At 42.9% G+C, this 24,878-nt stretch overlaps 1 protein-coding gene across 4 annotated transcripts in view; it reads right to left on the bottom strand.

Moving 5' to 3' along the window:
• The window catches only part of KLHDC10 (kelch domain containing 10), a 69,556-nt gene extending 56,173 nt beyond the window's left edge, over positions 1–13,383 (bottom strand). For all 4 annotated transcript variants that reach the window (XM_015448033.3, XM_005550759.4, XM_015448034.3 and 1 more), the window contains exon 1: positions 13,121–13,383. In XM_015448033.3, the coding sequence (XP_015303519.1) occupies positions 13,121–13,286 (166 nt within the window). In that variant the 5' untranslated portion in view covers positions 13,287–13,383. The remainder of the gene's footprint in view (positions 1–13,120) is intronic.
• Between the last annotated feature and the right edge of the window lie 11,495 nt (positions 13,384–24,878).

Below are 24,878 nucleotides of genomic sequence, written 5' to 3'. Positions count from 1 at the left end.
ATGCCTGTAATCCCAGCTACCTGGGAGGCTGAGGCAGGAGAACTGCTTGAACCCAGGAGGTGGAGGTTGCAGTGAGCCAAGATTGCGCCGCTGCACTGCAGCATGGGCAACAAGAGCGAAACTCCAACTCAAAAAAAAAAAAAACCCACAAATCTTACTGCAAAACAACAATAATTGAAGCAGTATGGTGTTGGTACATGAACAGACATATAGATCAATGGAATGGAACTCAGAGTCCAGAAATAAACCCATACATTTATGGTCAGCTGATTTTCGACAAGAGTGCCAAAACCTGTTCAGTGGGGGAAGAATAGTCTTTCAACAGATAGTGCTGGGACAATTGGATAGGCAGTTGAGATAATCCTTATCTCATACTGAATACAAAAGTTAACTCAAAATGGATCAAAGACATAAATATAAGAGCAAAACTATGAAGCTCTTAGAGAAAAACAGGAACAAGTCTTCATGATCTTGGATTTGGCAAAAGATTCTAAGATATGACACTGAAACGGAACCAACAAAATAAATTAGACTTCATCAAGATTGAAAACTTTTGTGCTTTAAAGAGCACAATCAAGAAAATGAAACGACAATCACAGAATGGGAGAAAATATATGCAAATCACACACAGGACAATGGATTTGTATCTAGAATATATAAAGACCTCCTATAACAACAATAAAAAGACAACCCAATTAAAAATGGGGCAAAGGATCTGAATAAATATTTCTCCAAAGAGGAAATGGCCAACACATACAAATAACCAACAATCACATGAAACGATGCTCAATATCATTACTCATCAGGGAAATACAAACCAAAAACCACAATGAGATGCCACCTTACACTCACTAGGACTGTTAGAATAAAAAAGAATAAAAATCTCATAGGCCAGGTGCAGTGGCTCACGCCCGTAATCCCAGCACTTTGGGAGGCTGAGGTGGGCAGATCACCTGAGGTCAGGAGTTCAAGAGCAGCCTGACCAACATGGTGAAACCCCATCTCTACTAAAAATACAAAAATTAGCCAGGTATAGTGGTAGACACCTGCAATCCCAGCTACACGGGAGGCTGAGCCAGGAGAATCGCTTGAACCTGGGAGACGGAGGTTGCAGTGAGCCAAGATCACACTGCACTCCAGCCTGGGTGACAGAACAAGACTCCATCTCAAAAAAAAAAAAAAAAAAAAAAATTAGCCGGGTGTGATGGTGCACACCTGTAATACCAGCTACTCAGGAGGCTGAGGCAGGAAAATCGCTTAAACCCGGGAGGTGGAGGTTGCAGTGAGCCAAGATCCCACCATTGCTCTCCAGCCTGGGTGACAGAGCGAGGCTCTATCTCAAAAAGAAAAAAAAAAGAGAATAAAAATTTCATATACAGCAAATGTTGGCAAGGATGTGGAGAAATCAGAACCCTCATACAGTGCAGGTGGGAAAGTAAAATTCCAGCCACTTTGGAAAACAGTCTGGCAGTTCTTCAACTGATTGAACGTAGAACACAGAATTACCATATGACTCAACAATTCTACTTGTACATACAGACTTAAGAGAAACAAAAATATATGTCCATAGAAATTTATATGTCAACATTTACAGCAGCATTATTCATAATAGCCAAAAAGGAAAAACAACCTAAATATCCATCAACAGATGAATGGATAAACAAAATGGGTCTACCCATACAATGGAATATTATTCCATCATAAAATGCAATGATGTACTGATACCTTCTACAACATGCATGAACCCTGAAAACATTACGCAAAGTAAAAGACGCCAGACACAAAAGGCCACATACTATTACTATATGATTCCGTTCATATGAGAAAGTTTGTAACAGGGAAATCTACAGAGACAAAAAATAGATGAATAATTGCTTAGGGCTAGGGTGAGGGAATGGGGGAGGGGAACAGGAGGATAAGGGGATGATGAATAAAGGATAAAGAGCTTACTCTTGAGGTGATGAATTGTTCTAGAATTGACTGCAATGATGGCTGTGCATATCTGTGAATATACTAGAAACCATTGACTTTCACACTTCAAATGTATGAATTGTATGACATGTGAATTATATCTCCATAAAGCTGTTAAAATACATAGAAATGGAATGTTTTTTAAAAAACTTAAGGGCCAGGCATGGTAGCGCACATCTCTAATCCCAGTATTTTGGGAGGCCGAGGTAGAAGGATGGCTTGAGGCCAGGAGTTCAAGACCAGCCTGGGTAACACAGCAAGACCCCCATCTCTACAAAAAATTTAAAAATTAGCTGGGCATGGTGGGCACATACCTGTCATCCCAGCTACTTGGGAGGCTGAGGTGGGAGGATCGCTTCAGCCTGGGAGGTTGAGGCTGCAGTGAGTCATGATTGTACCACTGCACTCAAGCCTGAGTGAGAGAATGAGATCCTGTCTCTAAACAAAACAAAACAACACTTGAAAAGGATAAACTACTCTGTGTTTAAAAAAATTCAAAATGGAATGTCAAAATATTCAGAAAATAATTACAAAGAGAAGCTTACAATCAACAGTACACAAATAAAGCAGGGCTCAGAAGAAATCGCATTTAAACATATGGGAAGAATGAAAGAAATATTAAGCATCCAACATAAGAAGATAGAAATACAAACCACAAAATACAGTGTGGAAAGCTAAAGGGAGGATTTAAAACTAAAAGAAAAAAAAATTAATAAAAAAAAGAAAATAGTGAAACTAAGTTTTAAAAATCCAAGAGCAGGTTATGAACAAGGGCAAAGCCTCACATAATACAAAATAAGAAATTATAATGAGTAGTCGCAAACCCAGGAAATAACTGTTTAATCATAAAAGAATACCTTGGTCAATTCACACAAATAATTTTGAAAATCTAGATGAACTGGGTGATTTTCTAGGTTAACATAAATTATCAAAGCTACCCCCAAAAGATATAAATTGTAAGAAGCCAACTATCAGAGAAGAATGATATAATTGGTCTGCACATGGTAGCTCACACCTATAATCCCAGCACTTTGGGAGGCCGAGGCAGGAGGATTGCTTGAGAATTTGGGAGGCCAAGGCAGGAGGATTGCTTGAGCTCGGGAATTCAAGACCAGCTGGGGCAACGAGACCCCACTGCTACAAAAAAACAATTTTTTTTTAATTAGCCAGGTGTGGTGGTGTACACCTGTAGTCCCAGCTACTCAGATGGCTGAGGAAGGAGGATCCCTTGAGCCCAGGAGTTTGAGGCTGCAGTGACCCATGATGGTGCCACTACATTCCAGCCTAGGCAACAGTGTGAGACCCTGTCTCAAAAAAACTAAGAAGTATGATATAATTGGACAATATAATTGTCTAAGAGCTACTTCTACCCCCTAAAAAAGAGGAGGTCCAAATGACTTCATGGGGAATTCAACAAAACCTTTAACTTCAATGCCATTTAACCATAGAGGGGAAAAAATGCATAGAAAAAGAAAGGAAGGGCTAGGCACAGTGGCTCACACCTGTAATCCCAGTACTTTGGGAGGCTGAGGTGAGAGGATGACTCCAGGCCAGCAGTTTGCAACCAGCCTAGGCAACATAGCAAGGCCTTATCTCTACAAAAAAAATTTAAAAATAAGCTGGGTGTGCTGGTGCACACCTGTAGTCCTAGCTACTTGGGAGCCTAAAGCAAGAGGTTGGCTTGTGCCCAGGAGTTCAAGGCTGCAGTGAGCTATGATTGCACCACTGCACTCCAGCCTGGGCGACAGAAGGAAGGAGGGAGGGTGGAAGGGAGGGAGGGAGAAAGGAAGGAAGGGAGGGAAGGAGGAAGGGAGAAAGGGAGGTAGGGAGCAAGGGAGGAAGGAAGGGAGGGAGGCAGGAAAGGAGGGAGGATGGGTGGGAAGGGAGGGAGAGGGGAAAGGGGAGGGTAGGGGAGAGGGAGGGAGGGAAAGAAGAAGGAAGGAAGGAAGGAAGGAAGGAAGGAAGGAAGGAAGGAAGGAAGGCAGGCAGGCAGGCAGGCAGGCAAGCTTTGAAATAGTTTTATAAAAGTGGAAACAAAATAACACAATTAAAAAAACAGAAAGGAAAATGAAAACGCCTATGAGGAGTGATACAAAATTTCTAAGTAAAGTTTAGCAAACAGAACCCAGCAGTACGTTTAAAATACTAATACACCATGGCAAAGTAAGTTAATTCAGGAATACAAGAATGGTTCAGTAACAATAAATCCATTAGTACAATCTACCACAATAATAGATCAAAGGAGAAAAATTACATTATAATTCCCATAGATGCTGAAAAGGCATTAGCAACATTACTTCCATTTATTAAAAAAATACTTAGGCCTGGCATGGTGACTCACACCTGTAATCCCAGCACTTTGGGAGGCTGAGGTGGGCGAATCACTTGAGGACAGGAGTTCAAGGCCAGCCTGGCCAACATGGTGAAACCCTGTCTCTATTAAAAATACAAAAGTTAGCCGGACGTTGTGGCGGGTGCCTATAGTCCCAGCTACCCAGGAGGCTGAGCCAGGAGAATCACTTGAACCCAGGAGGCAAATGTTGCAGTGAGCTGAGATCAAGCCACTGCACTCCAGCCTGGGCAACAGAGTGAGACTCTGGCTCAAAAAAAAACAAAACAAAAAACAAACAAAAAAAAACTTAAAAAAAAAATGGGCCAAGACAGACGGGTCACGAGGTCAGGAGATTGAGATCATCCTGGGCTAACACGGTGAAATCCCGTGTCTACTAAAAATACCAAAAAAAAAAAAAAAAAAAGTTAGCCAGGCGTAGTGGCGGGCACCTGTAGTCCCAGCTACTCGGGAGGCTGAGGCAGAAGAATGGCGTGAACCCGGGAGGCGGAGCTTGCAGTGAGCCAAGATCGCACCACCGCACTCCAGCCTGGGAGACTGAGCAAGACTTCGTCTCAAAAAAAAAAAAAAAAAGTAACAGCTGAATACTTTAACATGATAAAATATGTACGCTTCAATCTAAAGCCAGATCTAATCTTAATAGGAAAGCATTAAAAATATCCAATTGAAGTAAGGAATAGGACAAAGCTCCACTACTATCTTATCGTTTAGTATTTTTGGAAAGTACTAGCCAAATCAATTGAACAAAAAAAAGAAATAGGTATAAAAAGTGAAAGCAGGGGCCAGGCACAGTGGCTCCTAGCACTTTGGGAGGCCGAGGAGGGCGGACCAAGAGGTCAGGAGATCAAGACCATCCTGGCTAACACGGTCTCTACTAAAAACACAAAAAATTAGCTGCACGTGGCAGCACACGCCTGTAGTCTCAGCTACTCAGGAGGCTGAGGCAGGAGAATGACGTGAACCCGGGAGGCAGAGGTTGCAGTTAGCTGAGACCACAGTATTACACTCCAGCCTGGGCAGCAAAGCAAGACTCTGTCTCAACAACAACAACTAAAAAAAGTGAAAAGGAGGGCAGGGCGCGGAGGCTTATACTTGTAATCCCAGCACTTTGGGAGGCCAAGACAGAATGATCACTTGAGCCCAGGAGTTTGAGATCAGCCTGGGCAACACAGCAAGACTCCATCTCTGTTCTATTTTATTTTAATTTTATTTATTTATTTATTTTTGGAGATGGGAGTCTTGCTCTGTCACCCAGGCTGAAGTGCAGTAGCGCAATCTTCGCTCACTGCAACCTCCGCCTCCAGGGTTCGAGCGATTCTCCTGCCTCAGCCTCCTGAGCAGCTGGGACTACAGGCATGAACTACCAAGCCCAGCTAGTTTTTGTGTGTGTGTTTTCAGTAGAGACGGGGTTTCACCATATTGGCTAGGCTGATCTCAAACTCCTGACCTCAAGTGATCTGCCTGTCTCAGCCTCTCAAAGTACTGGGATTACAGGCATGAGCCAACACACTCAGCCTATTTTAAAAAAAGAAAAATAAATGAAAAGGAGAAGATAAAATTATCATTATTCAGCAATTACATAATTATTTAGCTATACCTGTTACTCTATAGAAAAACAACTGGGAAACTATTATAGATAATATTAGAATTCTTAAGGTGGCTAGGTATAAAATTAATACTCAAAATTTAATACATAATTCAAATAATAATAATAATTCAAACAACCACATAAAAGTTATAAAAGAAAGTAGAAACCCCAGCAGGGCGTGGTGGCTCACGCCTGTAATCCCAGCACTTTAGGAGGCTGAGGTGGGCGGATCACAAGGTCAGGAGATCAAGACCATCCTGGCTAACGTGGTGAAACCCCATCTCTACTAAAAATACAAAAAATTAGCCAGGTGTGGTGGCAGGCGCCTGTAGTCCCAGCTACTCGGGAAACTGAGGGAGGAGAATGGCGTGAACCCAGGAGGTGGAGCTTGCAGTGAGCCGACATCGCACCACCGCACTCCAGCCTGGGTGACAGAGCGAGACTCCGTCTCAAAAAAAAAAAAAAGAAAGAAAGTAGAAACCCCATTTACAATAGCAACAAACAAGATAAACACCAAGGAATAAACAAAATAAGAAATGTGAGAGGTCTATATGAAGAAAACTTTTTAATGTTGATAGATGCAAAACAAGACTTGAACGACAATAAATACATGTACTGTTCTTTTTTTTTTTTTTTTTTTTTTTTTGAGACAGAGTCTTGTTCTGTCACCCAGGCTGGAGTGCAGTGGCACAATCTTGGCTCACTGCAACCTCGGCCTCCCAGGTTCAAGCAATTCTCCTGCCTCAGCCTCCCCAGTAGCTGGGATTACAGGCACCTGCCACCAAGAACAGCTAAGTTTTATATTTTTAGCAGAGATGGGGTTTCTCCATGTTGCCAGACTGGTCTCGAACTCCAGGCCTCAAATGATCCACCTGCCTCAGCATCCCAAAGTGTTGGGATTAAAGGCGTGAGCCACCGTGCCTGGTCACATATACTGTTCTTGAACATAAAGAAATGAATATAGACCCTGTTCTTGAACCTCAAAACGATGTCAATTATCTCTAAATTAATCTATAAACATAATACAATACCAATAAAAATACCAACAGGACAGAGGAGCAGGACTTGGTTAGCTAATTCTAAGTCATACAGAAAAATAAACAAAGAAAACTTCCCAGGAAAACTCTGGGAAGTAGAATGAGGAAGATGATAACCAAGGAATGGGGTAATTAGGTATAAAAATGTAATCTGATCAATGAAACAGAATAAAAGTCCAGTAATAACCTCAAATTATATGTAGGAACTAAGTACACCTATAGACAACATTTCAATCAGTAGGGCAAAGTTGAACTAAATGAAGGAAACTGCCATAACTGGGAAGCCATCCGGAAGAAAAGTAAAGTTGGATTCCTACCTCGACACTTTATTCAACTTACATTTTGTGTGGGTAAGTGTATTTAACTTAAAAATAAAATTACAAAAGTACCTGGAGAAAACACAAGAATATTTAATTCTAATTAGAAATAATAATAAAATAGGAAAGGCCTTTCTTATGACACAAAACCTAGACTCTGAAAAGACTGATAAATTTAACAACAAAACATTTAATTTCTGATGAAAAAATAGACCATAAACAAAGTCAAAAGGCAAATGAAAACTGTGAAAAATATCTGCAACATGTATCAAAGGCTAAGAACTGATTTCATTAAAATACAGAGTTTCTATAAACCAGGGGTCAGCAACCCGCAGACCATGGACCCCTGGTACCGGTCCATGGCATGTTAGGAACCTGGCCACACAGCAGGAGGTGAGTGGTGGACGAATAAGCATTCCTGCCAGAGCCCGGCCTCCTGTCAGGTAAGGCATTAGATTCTCATAGGAGTGCTACCTCTGCAGTGAACTGTGCATGCAAGGGATCTAGGCTGTGCGCTTCTTATGAGTCTCTAGTGCCTGATGGCCTGAGGTGGAACAGTTTCATCCCAAAACCATTCCCCTCACTGCTCCACCCCGCCATCCCTGTCCATGGAAAAACTGTTTTCCACAAAACCGGTCCCTGGTGCCAAAAAGGTTGGGGACCCCCTTTATAAACAATATGAACCATCCCAATAGAAAAATGAACAAAAAATATAAACGGGTCTATAAATAAAGGAAACAAATAAATGGCTCTTATATCTACCTACTGAAAAGACGCTTAAGAAAAATATTCCTATTAAACTGACAATTTAAAAAACGTTTGATAACCCACTCCGTTACCAAGAGAACAAGGAAGACAGCACTCGAACACCAACAGGAAAACACAAACTTGAAATCTGACAGTATCTATCAAAGTTTAAGCAGTAAACATATATCCTTTGACCCAGAAACTGTACTTCTACAAATGTATTCTAAAGAGAGACTCTCTCATGTGCAAAAATTATATATGTATAGGGATATTCGTTGTATCACTATTTGTATTAGCAAGACTGTAAACATCTTAAATACCCAACCAAACAAAGGAATACTACCATCTCCACAAAGTCCTTCCCGTCCCCTCATGCCTGGAAAAAATACACAAGAAATGTATCATTGGTTGCTTCTAGGGAAGGAAGTCAATTAGCTGGGGTCAAAGGAAGAAGAAAAACTTGTCTTTTACCATATACCTTTTTGTACCATTTGGATTTTATACACATTACTTACTTAAGATGCTTAAGTTAAGACTACAGTATTATTTTTACCCAGCTTTACCAACTGTCACATTTTTCCTTCTTTTTCTTTGTCAGTTTTCCAGTTCCCACGTTAGCAACGTTTAACTGTTTTCCCAGTTAATCACAGTATTTAATCAAACTCACACAGTTAAATCACGACAGCTAACTGAATTCCATTGTCCCATGATCCCCTTGCTCCTGAGCTCTCTCTGCATACTTATTCTACAAAAAGCACAATTCCCTGCTCGTTACTGGGTGTACAGAAATTATGAGTTAGTAAAAATCCAGGAGTAAAAAGCCATTAATTTCTTGGCCTATGAGGCAAACACATAATCACTACTGAACTTTAGAAAACAGCAGAAAGGCAAGTGCTCAAAAAAAAGGTTTCACAAACTATCGTTTGTGCTGTCGCAATGGATGCAGACTCTAATCCACTACTTTACATTAAAGAACCTGATTTTGGCCCGGCACGGTGGCTCACGCCTGTAATCCCAACACTTTGGGAGGCCAAGGTGGGTGGATCACAAGATCAGGAGTTCGAGACCAGCCTGGCCAACATGATGAAACCCTGTCTCTACTAAAAATACAAAAATTAGCACAGTGGCACACACCTGTAATCCCAACTACTCAGGAGGCTGAGGCAGGAGAATTGCTTGAACCCGGGAAGCAGAGGTTGCAGTGAGCCGACACTGTGCCACTGCACTCCAGCCTGGGTGACAGAGCAAGACTCCGTCTCAGAACAAAAAAAAAGAGAGACTGATTTTAACCACCTATTCAGAGTCAATGTGGCTAGAGAGGATTGAACCACACTAATCAAACTCCCTAGACATTAATGTGTTATATATAATGCCAATGTATTAATTTAGAATTTTAAAAATATATGTATATATGTATGGTATATATGTACGTATATGTGTATATAAGTACCCACACATACATCTCAAGAGTATCAAATCACGCATATCAAGGAATCACATACAAATGGTAAAGTATGCCCAAGGAGAGCCATATGATGCTATGAGTGTTATAGAGAGAAGAGACCGAGACAGAAAGGTCAGGGAAGGCTTCTGTGTAAAAAACATTTTGATCAAACTGAGATCTAATGGAAGAGAAGTTAAAATAAGAGAATGGAATGAGGAGTAAGAAGGTTCTTGGATGATGGAAAAGCTTGTGCAATGGATCTGGGGCAGGAGGAAGCACAATACATCTAAGCGGGCAGAAAAAGATCAACGACCAAGAGAACACAACACAGGATTAACTGTAGAGTTAGAGAGGAGTCAGACGACACAGTGCCTTTGAGGCCATGTTAAAGATTTTTGCCTTATCCTAAGAGCAATAAAAAGGTTGTGAGCAGGGATGAGAATGTATTTGGGCTTGCAAAAAGACTGGTGTGCTATATGAATTGGAGGGCAGGAGTAGAAGCAGGAATACTGCTTAAAAAGCTCCTACAGGAGACCTAAGTGAGGGATGGCGGCACCGTGGATTGGAGTTACGGCAGGAGTAAAAAAAACAGGACTTGGTAAATGATTACACCTGAAGTGCAAGGAAGAAGACAATATTGACGAGGATGCCCAAGTTTCAAGTTTGCACAACTGGATGCATAAAGGAGCTATCACTGAAAGAGGGTGAGAAGACTCCAGGAAGACCAGGTTGTTTTGTTTGGTTTCATTGGGGGCTGGATGGAGGGTTGAGACGTAAAAAGTAAGAAAAGGTTCTAAGGGTCAGTAACTGGAAGTCTTGGTAGACAAGGATGAAAAATGGAACACGGGGCTGGCTGGGCGCCGTGACTCACGCCTGTAATCCCAGCACTTTGGGAGGCTGAAGCGGGAGGATCACTTGAGGCCAGGAGTTCGAGCCCAGCCTGGCCAACACGGCAAAACCCCATCTCTACCAAAAATACAAAAAATTAGCCGGATGCGGTGGCCCACACCTCTAATCTACTTGGGAGACTGAGACAGAAGAATTGCTAGATTTTGGGAGGCAAAGGTTGCAGTAAGCCAAGACCGTGCCACTGCACTCCAGCCTGGGCCACAGAGTGAGACTGTCTCAAAAAAAAAAAAAAAAAAAAAAAAAGGCCAATTGGGATTTAGAGGTCAAAAGAGAGAGAGAGTGAGCTATAGCAGAGTTGGTTTTTTTTGTTTGTTTTTTTGTTTTTAATTTTTAACTTGAGATGTGGTTTTGCTTTGTTGCCCAGGCTGGCCTTGAACTCCTAGGCTCAAGCGATCCTCCTACTTTGGCTTGTCAAAGTGCTGGGGTTACAGACATAAGCCATCATGACCAGTTGCTACAGTACACTTTAAAAAAAAATTTTTTTTTGGCTGGGCAAGGTGGCTCACGCCTGTAATCCCAGCACTTTGGAAGGCTGAGACAGGCAGATCACCTGAGTTCAAGAGTTCAAGACCAGCCTGGCCAACATGATAAAACCCTGTCTCTACTAAAAACACAAAAACTAACCAGGCGTGGTGGTAGGTGCCTGTAATTTCAGCTACTCAGGAGGCTGAGGCAGGAGAATTGCTTGAACCCAGGAAGCGGAGGTTGCAGTGAGCTGAGATGGCGACACTGCACTCCAGGCTGGAGGACAGAGCGAGACTCCATCTCAATAAATAAATTAATTAATTTTTTTAAAAAAAGGTTTTATCTCCAAGGCCCGTCAACCAAGCCTAGACATCCTACTCCTCCCCATCACCTAAAATCTTTCAAAATCTATCAAAATACAAGAAAAGGGAGAGGCTTAAAATGCAATACCTAGGAGAATAAAGAATTAGTATGAAAGAATTTCAAACTATATAATACACTGAGATATCAGATGTGTCCCAGTTTTGAGAATGAGTAAAGGAGCAATGAAGTGTCAATCAAGAGAAAAGGGAAGCAGAAAAAAGATACTGATGACCCCACTTTACAAATTTTCACAGTTTAGACACGTTTATCTTTACCTCCGGATAAATGGCTGTTCTTGGTCTTGTGTGCTAAGGGAATGCAGAAATAGCTCCACACTGAAGCCCCTTAGCAGAAATCATGGCTTCCACTGCCATCACGTGGTTGCAGTGAGGAAGTGCACCAACCAGGTTCTAGGAACCTAGGAATGCCTACATGAAGCCCATGGTACAATTAATCCGTGATCAAAGACCTAAAGATTACAGTAGAAGAGGGCAAACTGGTGACAGTGCTTGCTAAGAGTTCCATCTTCTAAGCTGTCAATACACAAAAATCTAAGTTTGTATTGTTAATTGGGAGTAAGAATAAAGATTGCTCCTTTTTTTCTTTTTCATGTTAAGGATCATATATTTGGAAATTCTAGGGTGCCCAGTCTGATATTAACATCTCAAACCCAACTTCTGGTATATTATATGATTACTTACAAATGCCTCGATTTAATTTTAATGGCGCATATAAATGGTGTAATGTACATTTCTAGCACACATCAATAACCTCATCACAAACATAAGCAATTGTCTCATTAAATGTGCTAAATTAATTTCCTTTGTCATCTTCAATTTAATCAAATAATAATTTTTGACTACTTAGAAGTATAAGGCACAGTCATAAGTACAATTCAAAAAAATCAATTCATCATGTTCTCAAAACTCATCAGCTAAACAAATATATCACTAATATAATCAATATTATTCACAAAAAAACACGATGAATAATTAACACATCATTCCTGATAGTTCTTTTCATAGTAAAAATAGGCTTGCCCAGTGGGATATTTGACATTCTGTGCATTATTTAATTCCCTACCTTCCTTCTACTAGATTGAATATTCGATTACAAACGTACCTCTTTAAAATTGTCTACACATACATAGCCACTTGATTTTATTTTGTTTTCAAAAGCATCTGAACTCAAGACTACAGCACTGTAGACCAAAATGTGAAATAATGGTATGGGGTACATTTTTCCAATTCTTAGTTGTTTTTATATCGTAAACACAGCATAATTTTGTCACTAGGTATATTTTTGATCTTCACTTTCTCCCCTAAAACCTAGACCCCATTATCCATTCTGTCTCTGGACATTCCAAAATATTAATAATCCAACTAGTTTTCCCTAATTCTGTAGGTTCTCTTTCCCATACACTCCCAGCCAACACTCCCCCACCCCTTTCTTCTGTTTCAGAATGCCTCTTACACACACACCCCGGGTAGTTTTTACAAAATCACTCCTTGGAATGCGCTTCCCTCTTCTCTCCTTAACTTGGCACCCTTTTTGAAATAATTTCCCACAGCTAGGCGCCAATGTCTTTCATTTACAAGATCAAACTGCGGAAGGGGAAGAGATTGGGAACCGAGTAACAGAAACATTTGGAAATGTCAATGAGACAGTGGCCTCTCCTTTGAAAAGAAAACACAACTCTCAGTACAGAGCTTTCAACAGAGCAAAGATACTTTTCTTCGCTGTGCTCCTGTTCCCTCCCTGACCTCAAAGACACCTTCCCTTTTCTCTGATCCCCAGTCTCTCTGCTATGCGTGGGGCCTGCCTTTCCTCCTCCCAAGGAAAAGAAAGCCAGGGAGAAAAAGAAAAGGTAGCAGTCACCTTCCCGCCCGCCGCGCCCGCAAGCGGTCAGGACCCTGTCCCACGACTCACCTGGCAGGTGCGGCCGCCCGGAGAGTTGCACGAAGCGGTTGAGCTGGCCAGTCCCCCGACCCCCGCTGCCCCCACTGCCCCCGCCGGCCCCGCTACCTCCGCCACCAGCGCCGGCGGCGCCTCCTCCCCTCCGGCGGTTCCTGTCCCAGCCCTGGGCGGCCGACATGACCCGCTAACGATTGCCGCAGCCCGGTCCCGTCAGCGCCTGACCCGGCGGCACCAGCGGAACCTCCTTCCTGGGCTCCTTCAGAGACCCAGGAGACAGGGGAAGGGGGCAGCGCCCGGTCCCACCAGAGACCAATGACTTACCGCCTTGGTGAAAGGCAGCCAATGGTCAGTCGTTTTCTTGGTAGGTGGAGGGAGGCGGAGAGAAACGTGGTAACCATAGCTATGGCTAAAAAAAAAAAAAAAGTGGGGAGAGAGAAAGGCAGAAGCAGCCACTCCTCGCTCTCATCGTCCGCGCTGGGCTGGCCGGCGGCACCCCGACTCCTGCGGGACCAGGCGGGCCAATCGAAGGCCGAGTGTCAGAGGCCGCGCCTGCGGAAACACGGCGACGGCCAGTGCCTCAGGTTTGGTTAGGGTTCAGGAACTCTTTCCTGTAAACATTGCAATCAGACACTGGATATAAGCATAATACACATATTTGGGGGCAATACGGTATTCTGCCAGCTTTTCAGACTGAGATCCCATTCCCTGACAGTTGACACAAAGGGCTTGCTTGGGGTCGGGGTGGGTGAGGGGACCCGGGGCGGAGTCAAAGTTAAAATGTAAGAACCAGATATTCCTGGGTTTCATTTGTCTTTCAGTCGGATTAACTGCACTCGTCCCTGTATAAGCCACGTCCCAATCAAACAGTTTTAAACCTGGTTAACAAATACGGGAAAATGCTCACTCTCACCAGTAATCTTAGAAATACAAAATAAAACCCCAATGAGAAACCATTTTTGGCTTATTACCTCAGTAAAGATTTTTCAAATAACACCCGGCAGTGTGTGGAATGCCAAGAAAAAGGTATTCTCATAGATGGCTGATGGCTCTGTAAATATTTTTGTTCACTCAAACTCCTTTTGGCTAGTAGAAAATTTTAATCAGCTTGGAAGATATATAATCAAAAGGAAATGTAAAATTAAATAAAAGGCAGTAACGGGTATGGAAGATCAAGATCAAAGAAAACTTTCGATGTGCCGATCAGGAGTCCTATTGTTCCAAAATTAAACAGAAATTTTGGCTTGAGACTTACTGGGCGCATTGCAAACTGGGAAAACAGACTACACACTGATGTTTCTAAATGATATGGAAAAAGCATATCAAATTCCTCAAGGGAAACAAAACTTTTCAAGGTCCTTAGATGTGACAGATTTTTTTTCTTTTGCATTAGAAGAACATTTCATGGTTGCAGGGGAAAAAAGAAATTCTGCTGGAGCTGAGGACAAATACCCTTTGGTCCTGGTGTGCAAATTTCTGGTCGCCACTGGCCCTGCCTCCTTGTTTTCTTACTTCCAGTCCCTGTAGGCAGAGATGTTTTAGCTACTAGCACCATAGCACACTACTTATGAAATGTTTGAGACTTTAAAAAAAAAAAAAAAAAAAAAAAAAAAAAAAAGCCTGTGGTTCTAAAATATGAAAAACAATATATGTTAACTTTTTTTTTTTTTTTTTTTGAGACGGAGTCTTGCTCTGTCGCTGAGACTGGAGTGCAAAGGCATGATCTCGGTTCACTGCAACCTCTGCCTCTCAGGTTCAAACAATTCTCCTGCCTCAGCCTCCCAAGTAGCTGGGATTACAGGCATGTACCACCACACCTGGCTAATTTTTATATTTTTAGTAGAGATGGGTTTCCACCATGTCGGCCAGGCTGTTCTCCACCTCCTGATCTCAGGTGATCCACCTGCCTCAGCCTTCCAAAGTGATGGGATTACAGGTGCAAGCCACCGCGTCCAGCCCGTGTTAACTTTTCTAAAGAACCTATACCTTTGAGTAACCAAATAGTAAATGAGGGAAACTTTCTCTTTAAAAGAGTAGTCCAAGTAATAAATAAATAAGGAATGATAGGATGTCACCATTTTGCAACCCCTAATGAATTAAGAGATCTACCCATTGAGCATCAACCAGTTAGTGTCACAAAATAAGAGGTGAGACATTATGTGCCATTCTGGGGCGGGGAAGTAGTTGAACAATTCTGCTTGAGATGACACTAAAAAGGTAAACCTCACCAAGGAGCTTAAATTGAATCCTAATGGAGTGAGGAGCATTGAAGGGTTTAAGCAGAGAGGTGACACGATCAGATTTATGTTTTCAAAGATCACTCCAGCTACAATGAACTCAGTTGGGTAGTTTTTTTGGGGAATTTTTTTGCTTTTTGTTTTTTTTGGTTTTTGAGATGGAATTTCACTCTTGTTGCCCGGGCTGGCGTGCAATGGCACAATCTTGGCTCACCGCAACCTCTGCCTCCTGGGTTCAAGCAATTCTCCCACCTCAGCCCCGTGAGTAGCTGGGATTACAGGCATGCGCCACCACGCCCGGCTAATTTTGTATTTTTAGTAGAGACGGGGTTTTTCCATGTTGGTCAGGCTGATCTCAAACTCCCGACCTTAGGTGATCTGACTTCCTTGGCCTCCCAAAGTGCTGGGATTACAGGCGTGAACCACTGCACCCAAGAGTTTGGTGTTTATCCTAGAGAATGGAGGTGCCTATAAGCAGCAGCCTCAGGAAAAAGACCTCTGCTCCCAAATGTCTTCTAACTGCCACACTAAATATCTATCTATCACATTATGTGTGTTTGAGAGCAATATAACTAAAGATTAAAATTCCCGTTTAGACTATGATTTAATTGCAATACAGTACTACCACTAGGTCACATGGTTTTATAACCATCAGTTATAAAGGCAATGTTCTTGTAGCATTGTTTTGTAACCCAAAGACTAAAACAGAATTAAATTTTAGTTTTTTAAGGTACTAAATTTGTTTTTCTTTATTTATTTTTCTTTCTTTATTTATTTAATAATTTTGTTGTTGTTTAGAGACAGAGTCTTGCTATGTCGCCCAGGCTGGAGTACAGTAGCGTGACCTCGGCTCACTGCAACCTCTGCCTCCCGGGTTCAAGTGATTCTCATGCCTCAGCCTCCCAGGTAGCTGGAATTACAGGTGCCCGCCACCACGCCCAGCTAATTTTTGTATTTTCAGTAGAGATGAGGCTTCACCGTGTTGCCCAGGCTGGTCTCAACATCCTGATCTCAGGTGGTCCACCCGCCTCACCCTCCCAGTGTTGGAATTACAGGTATAAGCTACTGCTATTTATTTATTTTTGAGACAGGGTCTCACTCTTCAATCTTCTAGGCTCAAGGGATCCTCCTACCTCAACCTCCCAAGTAGCTGGGTCTACAGGTGCACACCACCTGTAGCTAATTTTTTTTTTTTTTTTTTTTTTTTTTTAGAGGTAGGGTTTCACCATATTGCCCAAGCTGGTTCTGAACTCCTAGGCTCAAGCAATCCACCTGCCTCAGCCACCCAAAGTGCTGGGGTTACACGTGTGAGCCACTGAGCCCAACCTGAATAAGTTTAGTTTTGTACTTGACATCATGAAAATGACATAATGTAATGCAGCAGCATATTACTTTAGCTGTTGTAGGCTAATTAGAAGAGCGGGGGTCCCCAACCCCTGGGACCAGTCCCATAGCCTATTAGAAATAGGGCTGCACAGCGGAAGGTGAGCAGCTGGTGGGCAAGCAAAGCTTCATCTATATTTACAGGCGTTCCCCATCACTTGCATTACCACCCAAGCTCCACCTCCTGTCAGATCAGCAGCAGCATTAGATTCTCATAGGAACTGGAATTCTACTGTGAACTGTGCATGTGAGGGATCTAGGTTGACAGATCCTTGAGAATCTAATGCCTGATGACCTGTCACTGTCTCCCATCTCTCCAGATGGAACCATCTAGTTGCAGAAAAACAAGCTCAGGGCTCCCACTGATTCTAAATTATGGTGAGTTGTATAATTACTTCATTATATATGACAATGTAATAATAATAGAAATAAAGTGCACAATAAATGTAATGTGCTTGAATCATCCCAAAACCATATCCACCCCGCCACCCCTTCCAATAAACCGGTCCCTGGTGCCAAAAAGGTTGGGGACCACTGGAAAAGAGGATACACACAGGCTGCCGTATGCAGGTAAATGAAGCCTGCATGACATCACAGTGAAAAGTATAAAACCAAGCTTAGCAGTGGTCCTAATGTTCCAAGTCCAGTAAAAACTGGATGTTTGGGGGAAAAAAAAAACTGGGCTCACATCTGTAATCCTAGCACTTTGGGAGGCTGAGGCGGACAGATGGCTTGAGGTCAGGAGTTCCAGACCAGCCTGGGGAACATAGTGAAATCCAGCCTGTACAAAAATTAGCCAGGCATGGTGGCACATGCCTGTGGTCCCAGCTACTCAGGAGGCAGAGGTAGGAGGATTGCTTGAGCCCAGGAAGTAGAGGCTGCAGTGAGCCGAGATCACACCACTGCACTCCAGCCTGGGTGTCAGAATGAGACCCTGTCTCAAAAAAAAAAAAAAAAAAGACTGTTAACAATTTGATATAGGCCAGTCGCAGTGGCTCACACCTGTAATCCCACACTTTGGAGGCTGAGGCGGGTGGATCACCTGAGGTCAGGAGTTTGAGACCAGCCTGGCCAACATGATGAAACCCCATCTTTACTAAAAGTACAAACATTAGCTGGGCATGGTGGCAGGCACCTGTAATCCCAGCTACTTGGGAGGCTAAGGCAGGAGAGTCGCTGGAACCCAGGAGGCGGAGGTTGCAGTGAGCTGAGATCGTGCCATTGCACTCCAGCCTGGATGACAAGAGTGAAACTCCATCTCAAAATAAAAAAGAAAAAAACACAGTTTGATATAGTTTTAGTTCTCTTTCTATGTAAACACATACACATTTGTAGACCTATGCAGGTACTCTGTTTTTGCTTATTACATAAATGGGATTGGGGATTGTACAGAATGTATTCAGCAGATAGGTTTTTGTTCTTTTATACAATATGTCTTAGAGAGCTCTATACATTGTTTTTTGTGGGTTTTGTTTTGGTTTGGTTTTTGTTTGTTTTTTGAGACAGGGTTTCATCTGTCACCCAGGCTGGAGTGCAGTGATGCAATCTTGGCTCACTGCAGCCTTGACCTCCTGGACTCAAGCCATCCTTTCACCTCAACCTCCCAAGTAGCTGGTCATAGGCATGCATGATCATGCCCAGCCAATTTTGTTTATTTTTTATAGAGATGGAGTTTCACTGTGTTTCGTTTTTATGTTTTTTTTTTTGAGATGGAGTCTCACTGTGTTGCCCAGGCTGGAGTGCAGTGGCATGATCTTAGCTCACTGCAACCTCCACCTCCCAGGTTCAAGTAATTCTTCTGCCTCAGTTTCCTGAGTACCTGGGATTACAGGCGTGTACCACCACACCCGGCTAACTTTTTTTGTACTTTTAGTAGAGACAAGGTTTCACCATGTTGGCCAGGCTGGTCTCAAACTCCTGACCTCAAGTGGGCCGGGCTCGGTGGCTCACGCCTGTCATCCCAACACTTTGGGAGGTCAAGGGAGATGGATCACCTGAGGCCAGAGTTCAAGACCAGCCTGGCCAACATGTTGAAACCCTGTCTCTACTAAAAGTAAAAAAAAAAATCCGGGTATGGTGGTACACACCTGTAATCCCAGCTACTCAGAAGGCTGAGGCAGGAGAATCACTTGAACCTGGGAGGCAGAGGTTGCAGTGAGCCAAGATTTTGCCATTGCACTCCAGCCTGGGTGACAGAGCAAGTCTCTATTAGTTAATTAGTTAATTAATTAGTTAATTAATTAATTAATTAATTTTAAAAGTAAATAAAATCTGCAACCATTCTTTTTTCACCATTGGTGAAAACAACTAGTAAAGAGTTCTCCAAACAAAAATAAATGAGGCCAGCCGCAGTGGATCACGCCTGTAATCCTAACACTTTGAGAGGCCGCGGTGGGTGGATCATGAGGTCAGGAGTTCAAGACTATCCTGGCCAAGATGGCGAAACCCCATCTCTACTAAAAATAGAAAAATTAGCTGAGTGCAGTGGCCGGTGCCTGTAATTCCAGCTACTTGGGAGGCTGAGGCAGGAGAATCACTTGAACCCGGGGGGCAGAGATTGCAGTGAGCCAAGATTATGCCACTGCACTCCAGCCTGGGCAACAGAGTGAGACTCTGTCTCAAAAAAAAAAAAAAAAAAACTCCTAAGCCCCAAATCAGCACATTGGAAGTTTAAAATGTAAGTTTAAGGCCAGGGGCAGTGGCTCATATCTATAATCCCAGTCCTTTGGGAGGCTGAGATAGGAGAATCACTTAAGCCCAATTCAAGACCAGCCTGGGCAATATAGTGACACCCCCATTTCTTTTTTATAGCCCATGCGGGTAGTCCCAGCTACTTGGAAGGAGCGGGTAGGAGGATCCCTTGAGCCCTAGAGCTCCAGGCTGCAGTGAGCTATGATCTCATTGCTGCACTCCAGCCTGGGTGACAGAGCAAGCAAGACCCTGTCTCAAAAATCAATAAATTAAATTTTTTTGAACACAGAAAAAATTAAACAAAAGATGTTAAAATCATTCCAAGACTCCAAATAAATAAAAGCAAAGTTGAAGTTGTCCTCAGCATATTAACAATCTTTCCTTTCAAAAAAAAATTAAGGGTAGGCTTGGGATTTCTCTAAACAGGAAGGATAATTCATCAAGATCTGAGTGAATCTGAGGATATCCCTGTACAGTAGGTTCAAAAAGTTTGACCAGGTGGGGCAGCCCATGCCTGCAATTCCAGCACTTTAGGAGGCGTAGGTGGGCGGGTTTTTTGAAACCAGGAATTTGAGACCAGCCTACACAACAGGTGAAACCCCATCACTATATAAATAATACAAAAATTAGCCCGGCGTGGTGGTGCCCCCCTGTGGTCCCAGATGCTGCTCTGGAGGCTGAGACAGGAGGATCACCTAAGCTGGGGCAGTTGAGGCTGTAGTGAGCTGTGTTCATGCCACTGCACTCCAGGCTTGGCGCCAGAGTGAGACCTTGTCTCAAAAAGAGGAAGAAGAAGGAGAAGGAGAAGGAGAAGGGGGTAGGGGGAAGAACCAGGCACGGTGGCTCATGCCTGTAATCTCAGCACTTTGGGAGGCCGAGGCGGGTGGATCACTTGAAGTCAGGAGTTCAAGACTAGCCTGGTCAATATGGTGAAACCCTGTCTCTGCTAAAAATAAAAAAATTAGCCAGGCACGGTGGCAGGTGCCTGTAATCCCAGCTACTCAGGAGACTGAGGCATGAGAATCGCTTGAACCTGGGAGGTGGAAGTTGCAGTGAGCTGAGATCATGCCACTGTCGACAGGGCAAGACTCCGTCTCAAAAAAAAAAAAGAAAAAGTTCCACTTAGTTTCATCTCCCCTGAGAGAATTTGTTCATAGGACACTGTTCTGGTTTCTCCATGCAGATATTGCTCCTTAAATCAGGAGTTCCTGGCTGGGTGAAGTGGCTCACACCTGTAATCCCAGTACTTTGGCAGGCTGAGGCAGGAAGATTGCTCGAGGCCAAGATTTCAAGACCTGCCTTTAGCAAGACCCCCGTCTCTACTAAACATTTTTAAATTATCAGAGTGTATTGGCGCCCCCTTGTGGTCCCAGTACTCAGGGGACTGAAGTGGGAGGATCACTTGAGCCCAGGAGGTCTTTCAAGCCTGAGAGACAGAGTAAAGCATTGTCTCAAAAAAAAAAAAAAAAAAAAAAAAATCAGGGTTTTTTAACCTCTATCAACCTGGCAGAGCCTATGAACACTTTTTCAGAAAAAATGTTTTTAACGCATAAAATAAGATGTGTGGGATTACAAAGAAAACCAATTATATTGATATATAGATATCAAATATCAAAATAATTAAATTTGTAATATAGTAAATTTTTGTTTTGAGACAGGGTCTCACTCTCATCTAGGTTAGAGTGCAGTGGAGCAATCACAGTTTACTGCAGCTGCAACCTCCTGGGCTCAGGTGTTCCTCCCGTCTCAGCCTCCCAAGTAGCTGAGACTACAGGCATGCACCACCACACCTGGCTAAGTTTTGTAACTTTTTTAGAGACAGGGTTTTGTCATGTTGCCCAGGCTGGTCTCAAACTCCTGGGCTCAAGCGATCTGCTCATCTCAGCCTCCCAAAGTGCTGGCATTACAGGAGGGAGCCACTGCACCCAGCTGTGATAATATAATTAATGTGCCTCTAACACATTAAATAACAAGTCAAGGCCGGGTGCAGTGCCTCATGCCTGTTATTACAGCACTTTGGGAGGCCAAGGAAGGTGGATCACCTGAGGTCAGGAGTTCGAGACCAGCCTGGCCAACATGGTGAAACCCTATCTCTACTAAAAATACAAAAATTATCCGGGCACAGGGGCACACTCCTGTAATCCCAGCTACTCAGGAGGCTGAGGCAGGAGAATTGCTTGAACCTGGGAGGTGGAAGTTGCAGTGAGCTGAAATCATGCCATTGCACTCCAGCCTGGGCAACAAGAGCGAAACTCCGTCTCAAAATATAAATAAATAACAAGTTAAGTGGTAGTCTAATAACTATTATAGGGAATAAATAATATTTCGCTGGGTACAGTGGCTCATGCCTATAATCTCAGCACTTTGGGAGGCCGAGGCAGGCAGATCACCTGAGGTCGGCAGTTCGAGACCAGGCTGACCAACATCAAGGAACCCTGTCTCTATTAAAAATACAAAATTAACCGGGTGTGGTGGCACATGCCTGTAAGCCCAGCTACTCAGGAGGCTGAGGCAGGAGAATCACCTGAACCCAGGAGGCAGAGGTTACAATGAGCCGAGATTGCACCATTGCACTCCAGCGTAGGCAACAAGAGCAAAACTCCAACTAAAAAAAAAAAAAAAAAAAAAAAAAAACAACACCCACAATGTTTCAAAAAAATTGCAATAACTATAATGGGATATGAAAATATCTGGATTTCTATTGGTGACAAACTCACAGTACAGTTAATACCACTGTGGCTTGTTGACTACATTTATCATAGATGGAAATGCCAAATTTCAGTTGGAAGATTATGAAAACAGTGGTACTTTTTTCCTATTTATATTAATCTCCCAGGTGTATTAGTTGGCTCAGGCTGCCATAACAAAATACCACAGTCTACTTAAACAACAGAAATTTATTTTCTTACAATTCCAGAGGCTAGAAGTCCAAAATCAAGACATCAGCCAGATGTCTTGATGTTTGATCTGATGCCTGTCTCCTTGACTTGCTGACAGCCACTGGGATTACAGGTGCGTGCCACCACGCCCGGCTAATTTTTGTATTTTTAGTAAAGCCGGGGTTTCACCATGTTGGTCAGGCTGGTCTGGAACTCCTAACCTCCTGATTCGCCTCCGCCTTCCCAAAGTGCTAGGATTACAGGCGTGAGCCACTGCACCTGGACCTGTTTTTTTTTTTTTTTTTTTTTAAAGAGACCAGGTCTTGCTCTGTTACCCAGGCTGGAGTGCAGTGGCGTGATCACAGCTCACTACAGCCTCAACCTCCCGGGCTCAGGTGATCCTCTGACCTCAGCCTCCCAAATAGCTGGGATTACAGGTGAGCACCATACCCAGCTAATTTTTTGTAGAGTCACTATGTTGCCTGGACTGGTCTCAAAACTCTGGGGGCTCAAGCAATCCTCCCTCTTCGGTCTCCCAAAGTGCTGGGATTACAGATGTGAGCCACCACACCCAGCCTGCTAGGTATTTTTTTAATGGCAATTTAAAAAAGAGACAAGGAATGAAAAAAAAGGAAAAGGATGCCAGAAGAAGACTGAACCCATTCAGTTATATATATATCTTTTTTTTTTGAGACGGAGTCTCGTTCTTCACTCTGTCACCCAGGATGGAGTGCAGTGGTGTGATCTTGGCTCACTGCAAGCTTCGCCTGCCAGATTCACCCTATTCTCCTGCCTCAGCCTCCCAAGTAGCTGGGACTACAGGTGCCCGCCACCACACCCAGCTAATTTTTTGTATTTTTAGTAGAGATGAGGTTTCACCTTGTTAGCCAGGATGGTCTTGATCTCCTGACCTAGTGATCCACCCACCTCGGCCTCCCAAAGTGCTGGGATTACAGGTGTGAGCCACTGCGCCCAGCCCCCATTCAGTAATATTCTATTCTACCAAAAATATTCTATTCAACTTGGCTTCCTTTGGACCCAAAATGTGAAAATGTGAACAGTATTTCAAAGGAATTTTTATGATAATTATCTTATTCTTATCGATAATGTTCTTGTATTTACCGGATAATAAACTCAGAAGTGGCTGGATGGGGTGGCTCCTGCCTGTAATCCCAGCACTTTAGGAGGTCGAGGTGGGAGAATCACTTGAGGCCAGGAAGACCAGCCTAGGTAACAAAGTAAAACTCCGTATCTACAAAAAAATTTTAAATCAGCCAGGCATCGTGGAGTATGCCTCTAGTTCTACTTGAGAGGCTGAGGCGGGAGGATCCCTTGAGCTCAGGAATTTGAGGTTGCAGTGAGCCGAGATCCCTACTGCATTCCAGCCTGGGTGACAGAGTGAGACTCTGTCTCAATAAATAAATAAATAAATAAATAAATAAATAAATAAATTCCTAAAACTCTACAACAAAAAGACAACCCATTTAAAAAATGGCCAAAAAAGCACAAATAGCTATTTCTGCAAAGAAGATATACAAATGGCCAATAAACACAGGAGAAGATGTTCAACATCATTAGTCCTTAGGGAAATGCAAATTGAAACCACAGTGAGATACCACTTCACACTCACTAGAATGGCTAAAATGTAAAAGACAATTATAAGTGTTGGCAAGGATGTGGAGGAAGGGAATCCCTCATACGTTGCTAGTGGGAATGTAAAACGGTGGAGCCATTTTGAAAAACATTTTGACAGTTTCTCTAAATGTTAAATATACAATTACCATATGATCCAGAAATTTTGCTCCTTAGTATATGCCCAACAGAATTGAAAACATATGCCCTTACGAAAACCTCTGTATGAATATTCATGGTAGCATTTTTCATAATAGCCAAAAGTGTAAACAACCCAAAGGTTCATCAATGGATGAATGGAGAAACAACATATGATATGCCTATACAGTGAAATATTGTTCAACCATACAAAGAAAGTATAGTACTAATACATGCTACAACATGGATGAACCTTGAAAACATGATGCTAAGTGAAATAAGTAAGACACAAAAATCCACATATTGTATGATACCATTTATATTAAACATCCAGAATAGGCAAATCCATAGTGACTAAAAATAGATTAGTGGTTGCCAGGGAGGGAGAGGAGGGATGGCAGTAACTGCTAATGGTTACTGGGTTTCTCTTAGGGAGTGATAAAATGTTCTGGAATCAGTGGCAATAATAGCACATATCTGCGAATATACTAAAAACCACTGACTTGTACACTTTAAAGGGTAAATTTTATGTTACGTGAGATCTACATCAATAAAAAGCAGCTCAAAAGAAATGAAATGTTTTGACTCAGCGCAGTGGCTCATGCCTATATTTCCAGCACCTTGGGAGGGTGAGGCGGGCGGATCACTTAAGGTCAGGAGTTCAAGACCTGCCTGGCCAACATGATGAAACTTCGTGTCTACTAAAAATACAAAAAATTAGCCAGGCATGATGGCACACACCTGTAGTCCCAGCTACTGGGGAGGCTGAGGCCTGAGAATTGCATGAACCCAGGAGGTGGAGGTTGTAGTGAG

The sequence above is a fragment of the Macaca fascicularis genome, chromosome 3, assembly GCF_037993035.2.
Source record: "Macaca fascicularis isolate 582-1 chromosome 3, T2T-MFA8v1.1".
NCBI lineage: Eukaryota > Metazoa > Chordata > Mammalia > Primates > Cercopithecidae > Macaca > Macaca fascicularis.
The sequence above is the reverse complement of the archived record's forward strand: the minus strand, read 5'-3'. Positions and strand labels throughout refer to the sequence as shown.